Source organism: Haemaphysalis longicornis, unplaced genomic scaffold (assembly GCF_048455015.1).
Source record: "Haemaphysalis longicornis isolate Haplotype H1 unplaced genomic scaffold, Haemaphysalis longicornis Haplotype H1 scaffold_6, whole genome shotgun sequence".
Taxonomy (NCBI): Eukaryota; Metazoa; Arthropoda; class Arachnida; order Ixodida; family Ixodidae; genus Haemaphysalis; species Haemaphysalis longicornis.
Window position 1 is genome coordinate 96,114,160 of NW_027526407.1, and position 14,135 is coordinate 96,128,294.

Consider the following 14,135-nt stretch of genomic DNA (forward strand, 5'->3'; position numbering starts at 1 on the left):
GGTAGCGTCCTCCTGTCGTGCCTGTAATAAGTGGTTATTTCCCTGTACAAACACATGCTGTAATGCAACCTCAGCCACTAAAACCTCATTTTGCGTCAAGCGGCGCCACCTATATAATTTTAGCTGGCGCGTCACCCGCTTTGCAATGGGAACACTAGTTGGCACACCTAGTTGAGCTAGTCATACGCATTGGCCCGCTAGTTAACTGTACAACTCAGTTGTTTGTGAAGCTGTGCTGCCCAGCGAATACTGGCACAGCCAGAACCACACGAGAAGGATAGGGAGTAGGGGAGGGAAGTAAAGAGACAGTGGAGAGACGTTTAGGCAGATGTGTTCTTGGTAACTAGCGCTCTTCGCTCTCAAAAGCAGTCCTTACAACATGCTCGGTCCACAGCTAATTTGTTACAGGATTTTGCTCGCTCTCTTGTGCTTAAGTGCCACATTTATTGCGCACGCAGTAATCAAATCGTGTTGGTGTTATCAAAAACTTGTCATACACACTTATCCACTCAAACAAAACTGTCCATCACACACATACAGTATCTTCACAATGATCTTCTGTATATTAGCATGGATTTTCCTATCCTATACTTGGAGTAATCTTTTCTAATTTTTACAAAGCCGAATTCAGTACGCCTAAACGTAATAGGTATTATTTCGAATAGTTGGGAAAGCGGTGATAATCTTAGTTTTAAACAACCACTTTATATAAATTTCAAGAACTACTAGATAAAGGCTGGTTAGTTCTAACTTTAATATTTCAAGTTTAGGGATAAGTTGACCTGTACAATTTGGTGCGTCTAAGCCTCAATATTAGCATGTGTATAAAAAATCCCATTAATTCGAACGGAAGTAGGTTCAGCCACGGAAAATTTGAACTACGCGTCGCCGCACCTTCGGCTCATCGCCTAATAAATCGCCAGATAAACGCTCCCGCTTGCCTGTGATTTGCATCCATGCTTGCACAAGGCACGAAAGAACTGCGAATAAATTTAGTCTCCGAAAAACAAACCGAAACACCTGTTGGGCCAAGGCGCGGCGGAAACCGAGAAATGGAGCTCGTCGCCGAACAAAAAGATGAAGACGATTTATTTGCGTGGCACCCAAGACGGGCGTTTCTAATCGTGGGCTTACAATGGGTGGAAATATTTTTTTTACAATCGACTATTCATCCCCGCGCATGGGTATGTACAGTGTTCGCGATGAAAACCTACTCGGCTTGCGCATGAGTGAAGTGGCTCGTTGTTCGGCCCTGTAAATTGCAAGAACTGGGTGCTGCCCATATGACTAGCGGGGGCCAATGGATCGCCTGAATTAATTTCGCGCTTCATCTTCAAAGCCCATGCTGTGACGATGTGTTCGTTCAAAACACATTTCTTGATTATCTCGAAGTTCAATAAAATGTAGGTGTCAAACCGGCTCTTTTGGTTCAAGCCGTTGTGTGCCATAGCGCGCAAACAGGTGTCACGGAGCTTCGATGCTGCCAGTAGGACACGTTCTTAGATATAATAAAATTTGTATGTTACGCATGTTTTACAATCAATATTATCACCACGGCGTTTGTCAGCACTGGTTTGTGTAGTCAGAAAAGCTCCAGGCACGCGTCTGGTAGATGGGCCACTAGGCGAGTCGCTTCGGATTACACTATATCCACTAGGTCGCGCAGTACGCGTTAGCGTATTGCGACACAAAATCGTCGAAGCGTTCTACTAAACCTCTCCTCGCAGTGCGGACGTAGCCGGCCACAAAAATTTAGCGTTGCACGTACGCCAATGCATCAAACGCTTAACCAAAGTCGCTAATGCCAGAGTAGTAGGCACAATAGTCCGCCGATGACTTCCTGCGACGAAGGAAGAGTGGCCCTAGCAGACGCTCAGCGCCGCCGAAGCAGCAGCCATGCGCCGTCACCGAGAAGTCTCTGCAGTTCGCGTTGAGCTCAAGCTTTGCGTTAAGGCGTATCTTAATAGTCAGCCAGATTGTCTACATCTAAAATGTTTTCAGAGCGTAGGGTACACAGAGTAGGGAGCCCCAAAGTGCCTCGGACAAAAACCACTGCTCTAGCCATTACCTAAATTAGAAACATACAGAAGATATTTTAAGACGGAAGTGTTTTATTCCCGGATACACGACAATTTCGCTGACGTCATATCCGTCACGGAAGTGACGCCAGTACAATGAAGCAAGGGTCCTCTAAAGAATGCACCCCCACACACAGGGTCTTTTTGCGGGGAAGCAACCGTTAGTCCTAAGAGTACGTTATACTAAGGTTCGTTTTCGTGTTTTATAATTTAACACGAAAGTGTTTTATGCCGCGATACCCCAAGATTACACTGACGTCATATCCGTCACAGAAATCATGCCAGTACAACTTTGCCGATGTGACGCGACCACGGAACGTTGCTCGCCAAGCACACCCACAAGACATCTGCCGACCCGCAAATCATGCTCAGCTGCAGATTTCGCTGCACATTTCACTCTCGTTTTTAGCTTATTCCTGTTACAGAGGAATCAACCACAGCTTTTTTTCTTTCTCTTGGGATTTCGACTTTGCTAGCATGCTTGAACGGCGACAGTCGAGTGATGTCACAGCAATTGGTCAGCTTTGTTTTAGCTGCAGCATTAAACCCATTAAAACAAAGAAAAAACAATGAATGCAAAGCATGCAGAAAGCTTCATCTGTCGCGGCGATCAAGTTAAGCAGCGATGCGCAATGCTGACGATAATTACTTTTGGCAGTTATGTCAGGCGTGAAGAAAATAGTGAAAACGTTTATCGGCAGTGTTGCAAGGTCCCTTTAAAAAACATCGATTGAACGGCAGATGCAATTTTGTCACACATCTGCTCTTACGTCGAAAACTCACTCTATTAAAAAATAAATACACATAAATACACTTAGGTATTCTGCGTTAGAATTTTACCTTCTCAGGCAAGACATCTTTCATCCTGTTTGCAATGGCCGTTTAAAGCACGTGCTATTTCTAGATCGCATGTGACATAACTGGGCACTCTTTCTGTGCAGCCGCTTTGAAAGAGAAACAAAAAATGTAGTGGTTTTTCTAATGCTCTTCACCATCATAATCATCATCATCCTAATCATCATTAGCCTACCAAGGTGCACTGCAGGACCGCCCCTCCAACTGACCTCCAACCGCTCCTGTCCTGTCCTGCGCTGATCGAGTCCACAGTTTACCACCAAAGTTCCGTATTTCCGTGTGGTACACTCTGTATATTTTCTCATCCTTTTTTCGTCTGTTTTGTGATTTGTGCGGATGTTGTATTTTAGTTTAGTTACTTTGTAAAAGCAGGATGATTGGGTGATTTTATTTGTAATTGGGCTAAACAAAGGCGTTTTATGTATCTGTGTATTTTTGCTTGTATGTATGTATGTATGTATGTATGTATGTATGTATGTATGTATGTATGTATGTATGTATGTATGTATGTATGTATGTATGTATGTATGTATGTATGTATGTATGCATGCATGTATGTAGGTATGTATGTATGTATGTATGTATGTTGGTGTAGATGCCTTCTTTTTCTTTCAGGAACACTCTAGCCCTTACTCAAAGTGCTCACGTGTAAAAGCTGTCTAATGGTAACAGCTGCCCAGTTAGGCGACTATAAGTGGCTCTATTGCTCTGGCTCAGCACCCAGGCATTTTTGTTGTCAGACGCACGAAATGAAAATTTCGAACCATAATTTTGTGAAAGAAAACCGCGAATCATACAGCCAGGCCGGAAAGATCAGTAATTTATGTTCGTCCGCAATTATTGCGACAATTACTTCACTCGTGTTGGCAAACCCTTTACATGTTAGTTGCGCGTTCACTGTGTCTTTCTCTGAGCATTACGAGGTGAACGTGACAGAAAAGGCACCAGCTTGAGATTTGCCTGCATGAGGACGTCTGTTAGCTCAGTAGGTACTATTCTTGGCACGTAGAACAAAAAGGCACCCAGCCTGAACGGTGAACAGTAAGTTGTCTTTGGATACGTTTCTCTAATCGCTTGAACAATCGGTTCAACTACTTCTTCTAGATTGTCTCGGGCTACGACGTCGTAGATTACATGGGTTGCTTGTGTCCACCGCTTGATTTCCTGACTGCTGTAGTCGTCAATGACCTCCGGTGATTGCTGCTGCAATTCTTGTTGCGCCTGCTCGTAGAGTCCGTCGTAACACGTGATTGGTGTTCTGAATGGTAGAAGGATAAAATAAGGGTGAAAAGTGATATTGTTAGAACAGGTGGCAAAGTTCTCAATATATAACAGCATTTGTAAGAACAATAAAGTTAAAATTATAATTGATAAAAATGTGGAATCTGTGTTTTTTGTTCCCAGCATAATGTGAAGGTCTTGAATAACATCTGTACTAGGTGTAGTAAAAATGCGAACAGAAAACTAGGAAATAAATTTTGAAAAAGTGAGACTGATGTTTATAGCGCTCCACAATAATTTTCAACAAAATATATTGGGGTGTGGGAAGCGAAATTATCAAGAAAGGCGTTTGAAAATTTTACTATCTGGACTGAAGCACGGGTAAATGTTGTTAAGCTGTTCCCAGCTTTTTTCCTGATTACCTTCTGCAATGTTTATTACGCAAAAATAAACTGAAACTGAAAAATATTGTGGACATAACGTAGTAGAGCAAGTTAAAAACGAATAAGAATAAAACGAATTCTTCTTGTTCACAAGTTTCACGTAGCAGGCAAAATCGTTACTTAATATACGTGCGCCAAATCCGCCAGTGCATCCTCTTAGTCTTTGACAAAAGAATAAGCTTGGCAGGTTGGCTTTGTGCAAAAAACTTCAATAAGATTTTTCAGCAGCTTTATTAGACGCTTTATTTTCCATTTAAAAATAAAGAAATATTAGAATATTTTAGTCTCTACAACAAGCATGCTGAGCCATTCACTGCTGATTAGCTCTAAATTCAGCTTTCGGCACCATTGCACTGGTACAATTTGCGAACTTAGACTCCAGTAAGCATGATATCATTGTATGATTATATCGGATAGAAACAAGCATGCTGCTTCAGGATAGGAAGGCAACAGCGGAGTGTTCACTCACACACTGAAGTGAAAAGACCGCACAAAACCACACGTGGGAGAAATAAATGTGCTCGGTAATAGTTCCCTGGCGGTGCATGGAAAAAAATTAGTGGAAAATTTATTGGTAATTTTACCGGTAGGCACCTATGACTTAGGAGCATAAAACCACTAGCATAACGAATTTTACGTATTAAGGCCGCGTGGCTGAGCGCTCGTGCGATCGCTACACGGAGCATCCAGGTGCTGAACGAGCCAATCATGATCGAGGTGTGCAGGAGCATTGAAATCACCTACAAAAACCGTATAGCTCGCTGTAAAAGTGGTATTGTAAGCGCTGAAACAATCGGGTGTACAAACGATGCAACAAAACGACAGTTTATTTTTAAAACCGGAGGTGTCTAAGCCGCGCCTTGTCGTCCGTCAGCTGTAGCTCGTCCGTAACGCAGGGACAGAAGCGGGTTCTCAGACCCACCGGTGGCCTCAATCGGTGGCTATGGAAACAGCCTCACCGGTGCTTCCCAGAACCACCCGCAGAAGGCACAGCCGTCTCGCAAGGTCGGGTTTCTCCCTCTCCCTCTTACGGAGCGTAAGGAGAGGAATCCTCCCCGGCAGTCATTTTTAGCTGTTGAATCCTTTGAGCGATACGATGTTTCTTTTTTTGCGCGGCGAGGGCGCTGCCGTTCTAAGGCGAGTCAATGTCTCCGTTCGAGCCGACACAAGAGGAGCACATTACGCTGTTTTAGCAGATTTTAAACTGGGTAGAACTGACTTACTTTTTTTAATTCTTAGAAAAATGTTTTAGAGAACATTCATGTGTAAAAAAGAATATTTTAAAAGCATATTTTGTTGCTTGAGTTATCTATTTGAGTCCTGTCAAAATAGTATAACACAGGACATTGCCACTTTTACAGTCAGTGCAAAAACTCACTTGTGTTGTGCTAAATTTATTCCGTTCAATTTATTGTCTCCCATAAAGCTGCACGTAAAGACACATTCTAGGTAACAAAATAGTACACGGTGTTACATCTACGAATGAGACATTTTAAACACTTTTCCTGAGCGAACCGCTGCTCCGTTCTCCCTGAAAAGTTACACGAAGGTACGGTGTTACATCTGTATACGGAACACTTTAAAAACGTTTCCTGACCCAACCGCTGTTCGGTTCCCGCTCAAACTTTACACGAAGGTCGCATTTCGTGGTATAGTTTGTTTGACGCCGGAAACAACGACAGTACTTACTTGCTATACTGGAAATAAACAACAACAATTTTCGCCTAAGAGAAAATGGCGGCCAATCTAGACGTGCTAGTTTATTTTGGAACGGCCGCTCCCCTTAGGATGAGCAAAACAAAACTTGCGATGGGGATTCTCGGTAGGAAGGAGCCAAATAAGGCAGCGGACGACCAGAAAACCTCTTTTGTCGATACATTATGATGGGCACAAATAAGTTGCATAATAGCTGTGCGAATCATAATAAAGCATTGCCGCGGTTCATCGTTGTCAATAACAGTCATCTGCTTTAATTTCGTCCGTCGTCTCCAGAGCCAGGTTACCCTGTTTCCTAAACAAGGTTCACAATTATAGGTTCACGTTTGTTGCTTTGTTCTCGTTTTACTTATTATTCTACGCGTGTGTGTCTGCACTCGTGACACGGCGTCATAAGATCATTCATAGTAGGTGTGCAGCCTTCCTTTAGGTCTTACGTTAACGACCTCGGGACGCCATTTCACAAGCGCTGACACGCACGCACAGAATAAAAAAAGTAAAGCGAGAACTAAGCAACAAACGTAAACACCGAATACTGAGCCTTATTTCGGAAAGAAGGGAAGCCTGGCACCGCAGACTACAGACGATCTGAAAGCAGACGACGATGAACCGCGGCTGTGCGTTACTATGAGTCGTATGAGCGCTTATGTAACTATCTGTAGCCATCATAAACTATAAAAAAGAGGTTTTCTGATCGTCTTCTACCTCATTTGGCTTCTTCTTACCATGAATTGGGATCGGGCGTTTCGTTTCGCATATCCCAGGTGGCCCCGTCGCTTCAAGATGAGCTTGAACGTCCTAATGGGGCGCCATTTTCCTATAGGCAAAAATTGTATTTATTTATTTTCAGAAAAAACACGTAAGTAGCGTCGTTGTTCTCGGGTCAGATAAAAAGACCATAAATTTCGACCTTCGTGTGCAGTTTGACGGCAAACGAAGCAGCGGTTCCCTCAGGAAAAAAAATTAAAGTGTTGCATTTATCGATGTAACAGCCTGTATAAGTATCACTTATGCTGTGGTAACACACTTTAAACCCAACTTACGCCCCCGTTGCGAGTCGTATAAATGTAAAGGTGTACAAATCCGAGTCGAAGCATTTAGGCAAAATTGTTCTAATGTACGGTGGTTTTCGGGCTCCGTGTGTGAGTACTTGCGTCTGTGTGTTTATTCCCGCTTGTTAGTACGTGACGCTCTCCGTGTTCTTGTGTTGAATAACATCTGTATTGACGTATGTCTGTGTGCATGTCTGTGCGATAACGCATTCACACAAAATTGGAAGTGGTGCTGCGCACTCACCTGTACGCAATAGGTTCGATGGAAACGAACTCCACGCCTTTGCCTTGGCACTCTCTTCGAAGTCCGTCAACCAGGCACACCAGGGCATGCTTTGTCATGCAGTACGGAACTGCCATAGGCACGGAGATGTGTCCTGTAAGTGAGTAAAACTGCAATTTCTACCGGTGTTTCATGGAACATTTTCAGGATTGAACCACACTTGTCAATAAAATGGACGCTACACATTGCAGCATTTGCTTAGTCTTGCAAGTAAAGAATGTGCGTCGGCTGGAGATGCACTGATTGCGGAATCATGCCCGCATTTCTGCTCCCTTTCACACAAACGTGCGCAGCATGTGCCCTCGAAGCATGACGGGAAGCGGTGCAACTGTCCACATGACATGGTGGGACACTAGAAAATTCGCAGACTTCCAGGCACGCGCCACCAGAAAATGGATCCCCTGCGATTTCATTTATGACTGCCACTCCAAAACTTTAACATGGCGACATCAAGCCTAGATACCTTTATAACTGCTCTATTGCTCAGCTCTCTTTAACTGTTGAGTTCCTGGGTAACTGGACTCATGTGAGATGGGCTAGCGTGAACGCGGTCCATCACGCGAAAATTTGAGTATCATGACAAACTCTTTTATATTAAACCATCCTCTAGTCATTTACCACGGACACCGGAAGGCTATCATTAAAAAATCTGAGCTTAGTTAACTGTTTACGTTTTAGTGTAAATGGACGCTAAACACCGCCAAACAGAACATCCCTAAAACTGCTTATTAATATACCATGTGTCCTCTAACTTCGAACGTTGTGTTACCTCTATTTGATATATCTGCGTTTCATGTTATCATTCAGGGTTGCATTCAGATTCGTGTGGCAGGTGATTTGTAAGCTTAAGTATCAGTAAAAAATGTGTTAAAATTACATAAAAAGTGAAGATAAGTTGATTTCCTCTTCTGCAGGTTACTAATCTTATCTTGAAAAAGGTGGTTGGCGCTATTGCGAATTTTTCAGTAATACAGGTCCACGGATTAGGAACGTTGAAATTTCACCAGGTAAGTTGTTCCCTAAAACGATGTTGAGTTCATAAAGCATGTTTCGGCTACTTTATTTCCATTCAGTGCATTATCTCGATTTCTGAGAAACGTGCTTACCCGTCCCTTGAAAAAATTATCTTCCCCTCGGGCTATAGCACCTCGTACTGTTGTACAGTAACGCGGGTAGAAATACTGAAACTGAAGATTTTAACATCTATTACTCAGACAACACCTAAACTTTTTGTCCGCCTGAAATGTTTACGTTCCATTGGACTAAAAGCCCCTAAAGTGCGGCTTGGGTTCACCACTGCAGAAAAAACGACCTTTCACAAAAGCATTCTACGCAGACGATAATATTTTATTAAGGTGTGTCGTTTAAGATGTGTCAGTCTTTTCGAGTTGTTTATTTGGCCTGATATTAGTCTTCTACCGCCCTTCGTACCTAATCGGGTATAGTTCATCATATAAGTGATATTCTCCAAATGACATGTCTCGCCGATAATTTTTATGCTGAAGTGCAAGTGGCCTGTCAGTAAAGGTGGCATGACTCGTCTGAGGCATCCCGTATTTTCTCGCTCATGACCTGCTTGTGAAAATAGTTAGAAACAAAACAACTACGATATAACCGAGTTACAGAAGCAAGAGACGAGATCTCGGAGGGTCTTTCGGCTGAGTTCAGGTGATCTCTTTGCCGGGGTTTGATAAGGTGAGGGGAGATCCGGCATACCACTAGAAAACGTTATGCTCGGGAAGCACGGAAGCTGCTTGAGAAATATGCACTACGTGGAAACTCCAAAGACTTTATGGGTGTTTTTTTTTCATTTTTAGCTTATCGCGTTGGGACGCTGGACTAGACAGATCTTGGCGACTTCTTTGTTTGACCTTCAGTTTTCGTTTGGATATTAATTTTCTGTTTTATGTGTGTGTTCTTTTTAACGATAATAGCACGAAGGCGAAAACTCAACAGACCTTAGCGATGTCGCTACTTCACTGTCGTCTTTTTCACGTAGTTTGTTTACTCCGACGAGTGGTAGTTGTCAGATTTGGCTGCCAAAAGCAGATTTGGTGGGGGGGGGGGGGGTATCTTATCGTGTAGAATAAATTTTTTGCTGTCTGAATTTCTGTCTCTCTTTGTGTCTTTTTCTTATGCATAGTACTGGCGGTTCTCCGAGCTTTGAATACCTGGCGTGAAAAATTTCTGTCAACTACAACGCTTCTCCAGAAAGTTAACAGTTTTCGTATATAGCTCAATGGCTTAATTTCAACTCCATGTTCTAATGTATTTATAATACACTTACTCCCAATTTGGTGCTGCTTTTAAACTCGCCAGCGAACAACTTTACTACACTCTTTCATTGTTACCAATCGCAAAACCCCCGAAAATGCACACGATCCCAAAGAAAATTTTACAAACAGCTTGAAGGGAAATCAAATGAGGTAATATTACCCTCATGATTCCACGGTCAGAGTGGCAACAGAACTGCATTAACTCGGCAGTTCTTAAGCAACCCAGAAACACCTAAAAAACATAAACCGCTGCACAAAACTGGTGTTAAAATATGAATTCTCGAAACAGAAAACCTTCAGAATTATTATAATTTATTTTCCGCAATAAACTACATAATATGCACGGCATTTTTGCGATATGTATCGTTAAGTCATCAACACCTATCTCTAAAACGCACAAAAAAGATGTGATTGAACGATCGAATCGTTAAAAAAGCCATTGTCGTGTGTTTGAACTCCACAGCAAAATCCAATTTAACATAACCCGCACAACAGATAATTGCTATACAGATGAAGTTCGGCATACCAAACGGGCTGGTCACGATGACCATTCTTCCTTTGGAAACTTTGAGCAACGGCAGGAACTTTTTGGTTACGCGTAGTGTCCCAAAAACGTTCACGTCGAACACCTTCATGATGCTGTCCATCGTGAGCCACTCCACCAGGCCATTGTTTCGAATGCCAGCATTGGCGACGACAGACCAGAGAACTGCGTAGTACAATGCAAAGTGTCACTAAACGAAGAACCCAAGTTGATCAGCCACAGAACCTACTATTGCCATAAACCATCCGGAGAACAAAGTTTAGTAGAAAGTACACTCAAAAATCTGTTCTGTTAGTACTTTTAAGGTATTTGAGTAGCCCGTCTTAAGGGTACGTGCCGAAGCCAAGGCGAAAAGAGAAATAAATAAGGACGGTAATGGCTTGACTGGCAGTGCCTGCGCACACGCTACCGACCTCAAACCAGAAGCTCGCAGCAGATGTCCCCCGTTCAGTCGGGAGCAGGCCTCACGAGTGTTATAGAAAAGATTTTCGCCGACTGTACACAATTGCCACCTCAGAGTACGGCGACAGCGTCATGGCACCGAGTTTCTTCAAAGATTGTCAAAGTAGCTATGTCTAGCTTACGTTGAACTGATCACATATACCTAAAAAAGAGTATAGAACAACTATACAATTAACACATTCAAACTTGACACATGCCTCTGGAGCCCAGTTGTTGCTGAACCGTCTGGAACGCTTCATCAACTTGCTCTTCTTTGGTGATGTCCAATTGCAGCACCCTGACATTGGACAGCTTCTGCAGCTCCTTTGCCCCTGAGCTCTGGGAGTCGAGACAGCCGGCGAATACCAAGAAGCCATCTCGATGTAAACGACTGGCGAGGGCATGGCCGAAGCCCGTGTCACATCCTAAAAAGATTGAAGAAATACCGCAAGACATTTGATAATAGGTAATGCAAAAACAGTGCAATGGCTCTTCAAAGTATAGGTGGTAAATTAAAACGAGAAAAAATAACGAAGCATGAAACTAATGCTTTTGTTTTTTTGGAATGAGCATGAAAAATATGGTAAACTAGGGGGAATAAACAGAATTCGAATGCCCGAAAACATGTTCTCTGCCAATTTACATTCATTTACAGTGTATTGTGTAATCGTATTTTTGCCAACCTTTGACTTCGCTCATAGTTAGCACAGACAGACCATGATACTATGCCGGCGGGCGTGTGCTTGTATCTGGGGGATGAACAGGATGTTAATTGACATCCCTGTACCGCTTACGTGCTGCCTACAAAAGAGAGCATGGTAATTGCAAACATAGAGGTTTTAAACCAGAGTAAACAGCAAACCCGAGTAAACAGCAAAAAAACTTTACTGACACAATCGCTACAATAGGGCTTTGCTTTAAAAAAAACTGAAACTAGCCCCTAAGCTAAAATGGTTTTAACATTTGTGGTGTCGCGATGCTCCGATAAACAGAAAAAGCTGTACTAATCAAGCACCTTATGACAGATTTTTCTAAGTCTCGCGTACTGTCAAAATGTGTTCTCAACCAAAATAGTGAGTTAGCGATTTACTAGGATTTTATTATGGCCACGCCTGCTCAAAAGTAATTGCCTTAAACGAGTTCATTATTTTTACAGCGCCTTTACGCAACAAATCAAGCAAAGTACTTAAACACTCTCAATCGTCTTTGTCATCCTACTCCAGATGTAGGTTGCGAGCGAGTAAAGCACTTGTTAAAAATATACGAAATTTCACTATGCCGTCGTTACAGCGGTTTAGAGCAGTCCAGCTTGTTCGTTTACTTTTTGTATCGTGTCTTGCTGAAAGAAGATGCTTAGTTTAACATATCACTTTTGCAATGCAGGAACCAATACGAGTGCCTGCTCATGTCGAGCGCTGGTGCACTCTTCTCAACTGTTATAAATGCGGAAATCATTCATCTAAAAAATTCATCCATAAATCACATGACCTTAAAAGCCCTAGTTAAACCGTGCGTTCTTATTACCTACAAATTCAATGGTATGAGGCGGTGATAATGCAATATTTCTTTAATGATATTACGTGTGCTACTTGAGAAGCATGCCACATAAAAGCTTTGTGTGTATTGAGCAGCCACCCTGGTTGTGTTTATGTTTACTTATTTTCTCACCATGTTTATATTGCTAATGAAAAGTAGCCCCAAGCACTCACCTGGACGGCCATGAATACATCGCCAAGGATTTTTTGTCTTCGTATCTCCGAAAAACACCCTCAGGAGTTAGGCACACAATTTTACTCTTACTGGCGCGGCCTTCGAATTGATCAGACTGGCCCTAAATTCGTCCTGCAGTCATTGTGCAGCAAGTTTCTTTTGCCAGAACTGGTCATGAAGCCTTACGACATGAATACACAATAGTTGAGCAATACACAAACGGAAATAAGCCGGAAAGGGTGAAGGGCTCTCAAAATCAATAAAAAATTTTATAATGCGCGTTAATCAAATAAATCAATGTAAATATTTTACCCTACCCAACATGTACTCTCAAACGCGAAAAACATTTTACCCCAGGTAAATAAGCGAGCTTTATGTAAGACAAATCACACTACTAAGGAGACTATCTTCGTAAAACAATCGAGACACCTGTCCAACCATTATTGTCATTGCACACGCCAGCCTTTTCAATTTGAGGTGCCCACAAAGTGCGCATCAAAATTCCCCGAAGAACACGTACAAGATACACTCAGCATAATAAAACAAAGCACTTCTGTGTTGAAATAGATTCAAAAACTCACCAATTACCACGACCGCTTTTCCTTCACTTGAAAGTTGTCTCACAAAAGCTTTCTTCCAGACAAATCTGGATAGCCAGTGCGATGCAAACAGGATGATAGTCGCAGATCCGACAAAGCTGCCAATTGTCGTCAGTAGGGGTACGCGGTCCCACAGGTCCCAAAAGAGTAGTGCAAATATAACAAACAAAGTCCAAGACGTCCGCATGGCTCTACTCTACGTCCCCTGGCAACGTCACTGAGGGGCCTCTATTTGCAAAGAGAGGGCGCGAATACTGCCTTCTCAGAGTCTATCATTTCCCCGATGAGGGGGAAGGAAATTCCACGGCGTTAGTAAACAGGATAAAAAAGCGAAACTCCTGAACGGGTCGATCAGTAAAGTCTACTAAGCAACCCCGTGGGCGAAAACCGGTCTCGGCCTTTCTTAATTCCTAGTGTCAAGGGCGTGCGCCGCTTTCGCCGACAACAGCGCCCTAAAAACACTCTCGACGGAAAGAGACGATAGGCTGGAAGATAAGCCCCGATACCTGAAGGGCGGCTACAGAATCTCGGCAATAGTGTTATCTTGATATGGGTTGAAGAAGCCGTTGGCTGGAGTCTTTTCTTTTTCGAATGTTCTCTCTGCACTCGCCACTGCTACGAAGCCGTTATAAAATGCTGCTTAGGCACGAAATATTGACGACATTGGAAGCCGCTTTCTTGCATGTCAGCCGCCTGATGGGGTGCTTTTTATGCTAGCAAGCGTCTTACAAACGCACGAATAAAACGTAAGTTAAGGTAACTATCGCTTCATACTATACAGTTATCTGTTTGGGTTTAGTAACAATTAGTATTTGTTTAATCTGGCCCTTTTTCTTGAAAGTGTACTAACAAACAACTGTGTTGAAGCCTTCCCAGTAAATGCTACTGTAAATGTCAGTATAAAAGATGGTTGACAG

At 42.8% G+C, this 14,135-nt stretch overlaps 1 protein-coding gene across 1 annotated transcript; it reads right to left on the reverse strand.

Annotated features, from left to right (window-relative positions):
- Positions 1–668: 668 nt before the first annotated feature.
- LOC144141063 (retinol dehydrogenase 7-like) lies at positions 669–13,662 on the reverse strand. Its single transcript, XM_077672572.1, has 5 exons — positions 13,201–13,662; positions 11,128–11,334; positions 10,451–10,633; positions 7,610–7,742; positions 669–4,191 (listed from the first exon to the last, which is right to left on the reverse strand). Exons 1-5 carry the CDS (start codon positions 13,403–13,405, stop codon positions 3,828–3,830), a joined length of 1,092 nt encoding a protein of 363 aa, XP_077528698.1. The 5' UTR covers positions 13,406–13,662; the 3' UTR covers positions 669–3,827.
- Positions 13,663–14,135: the final 473 nt, after the last annotated feature.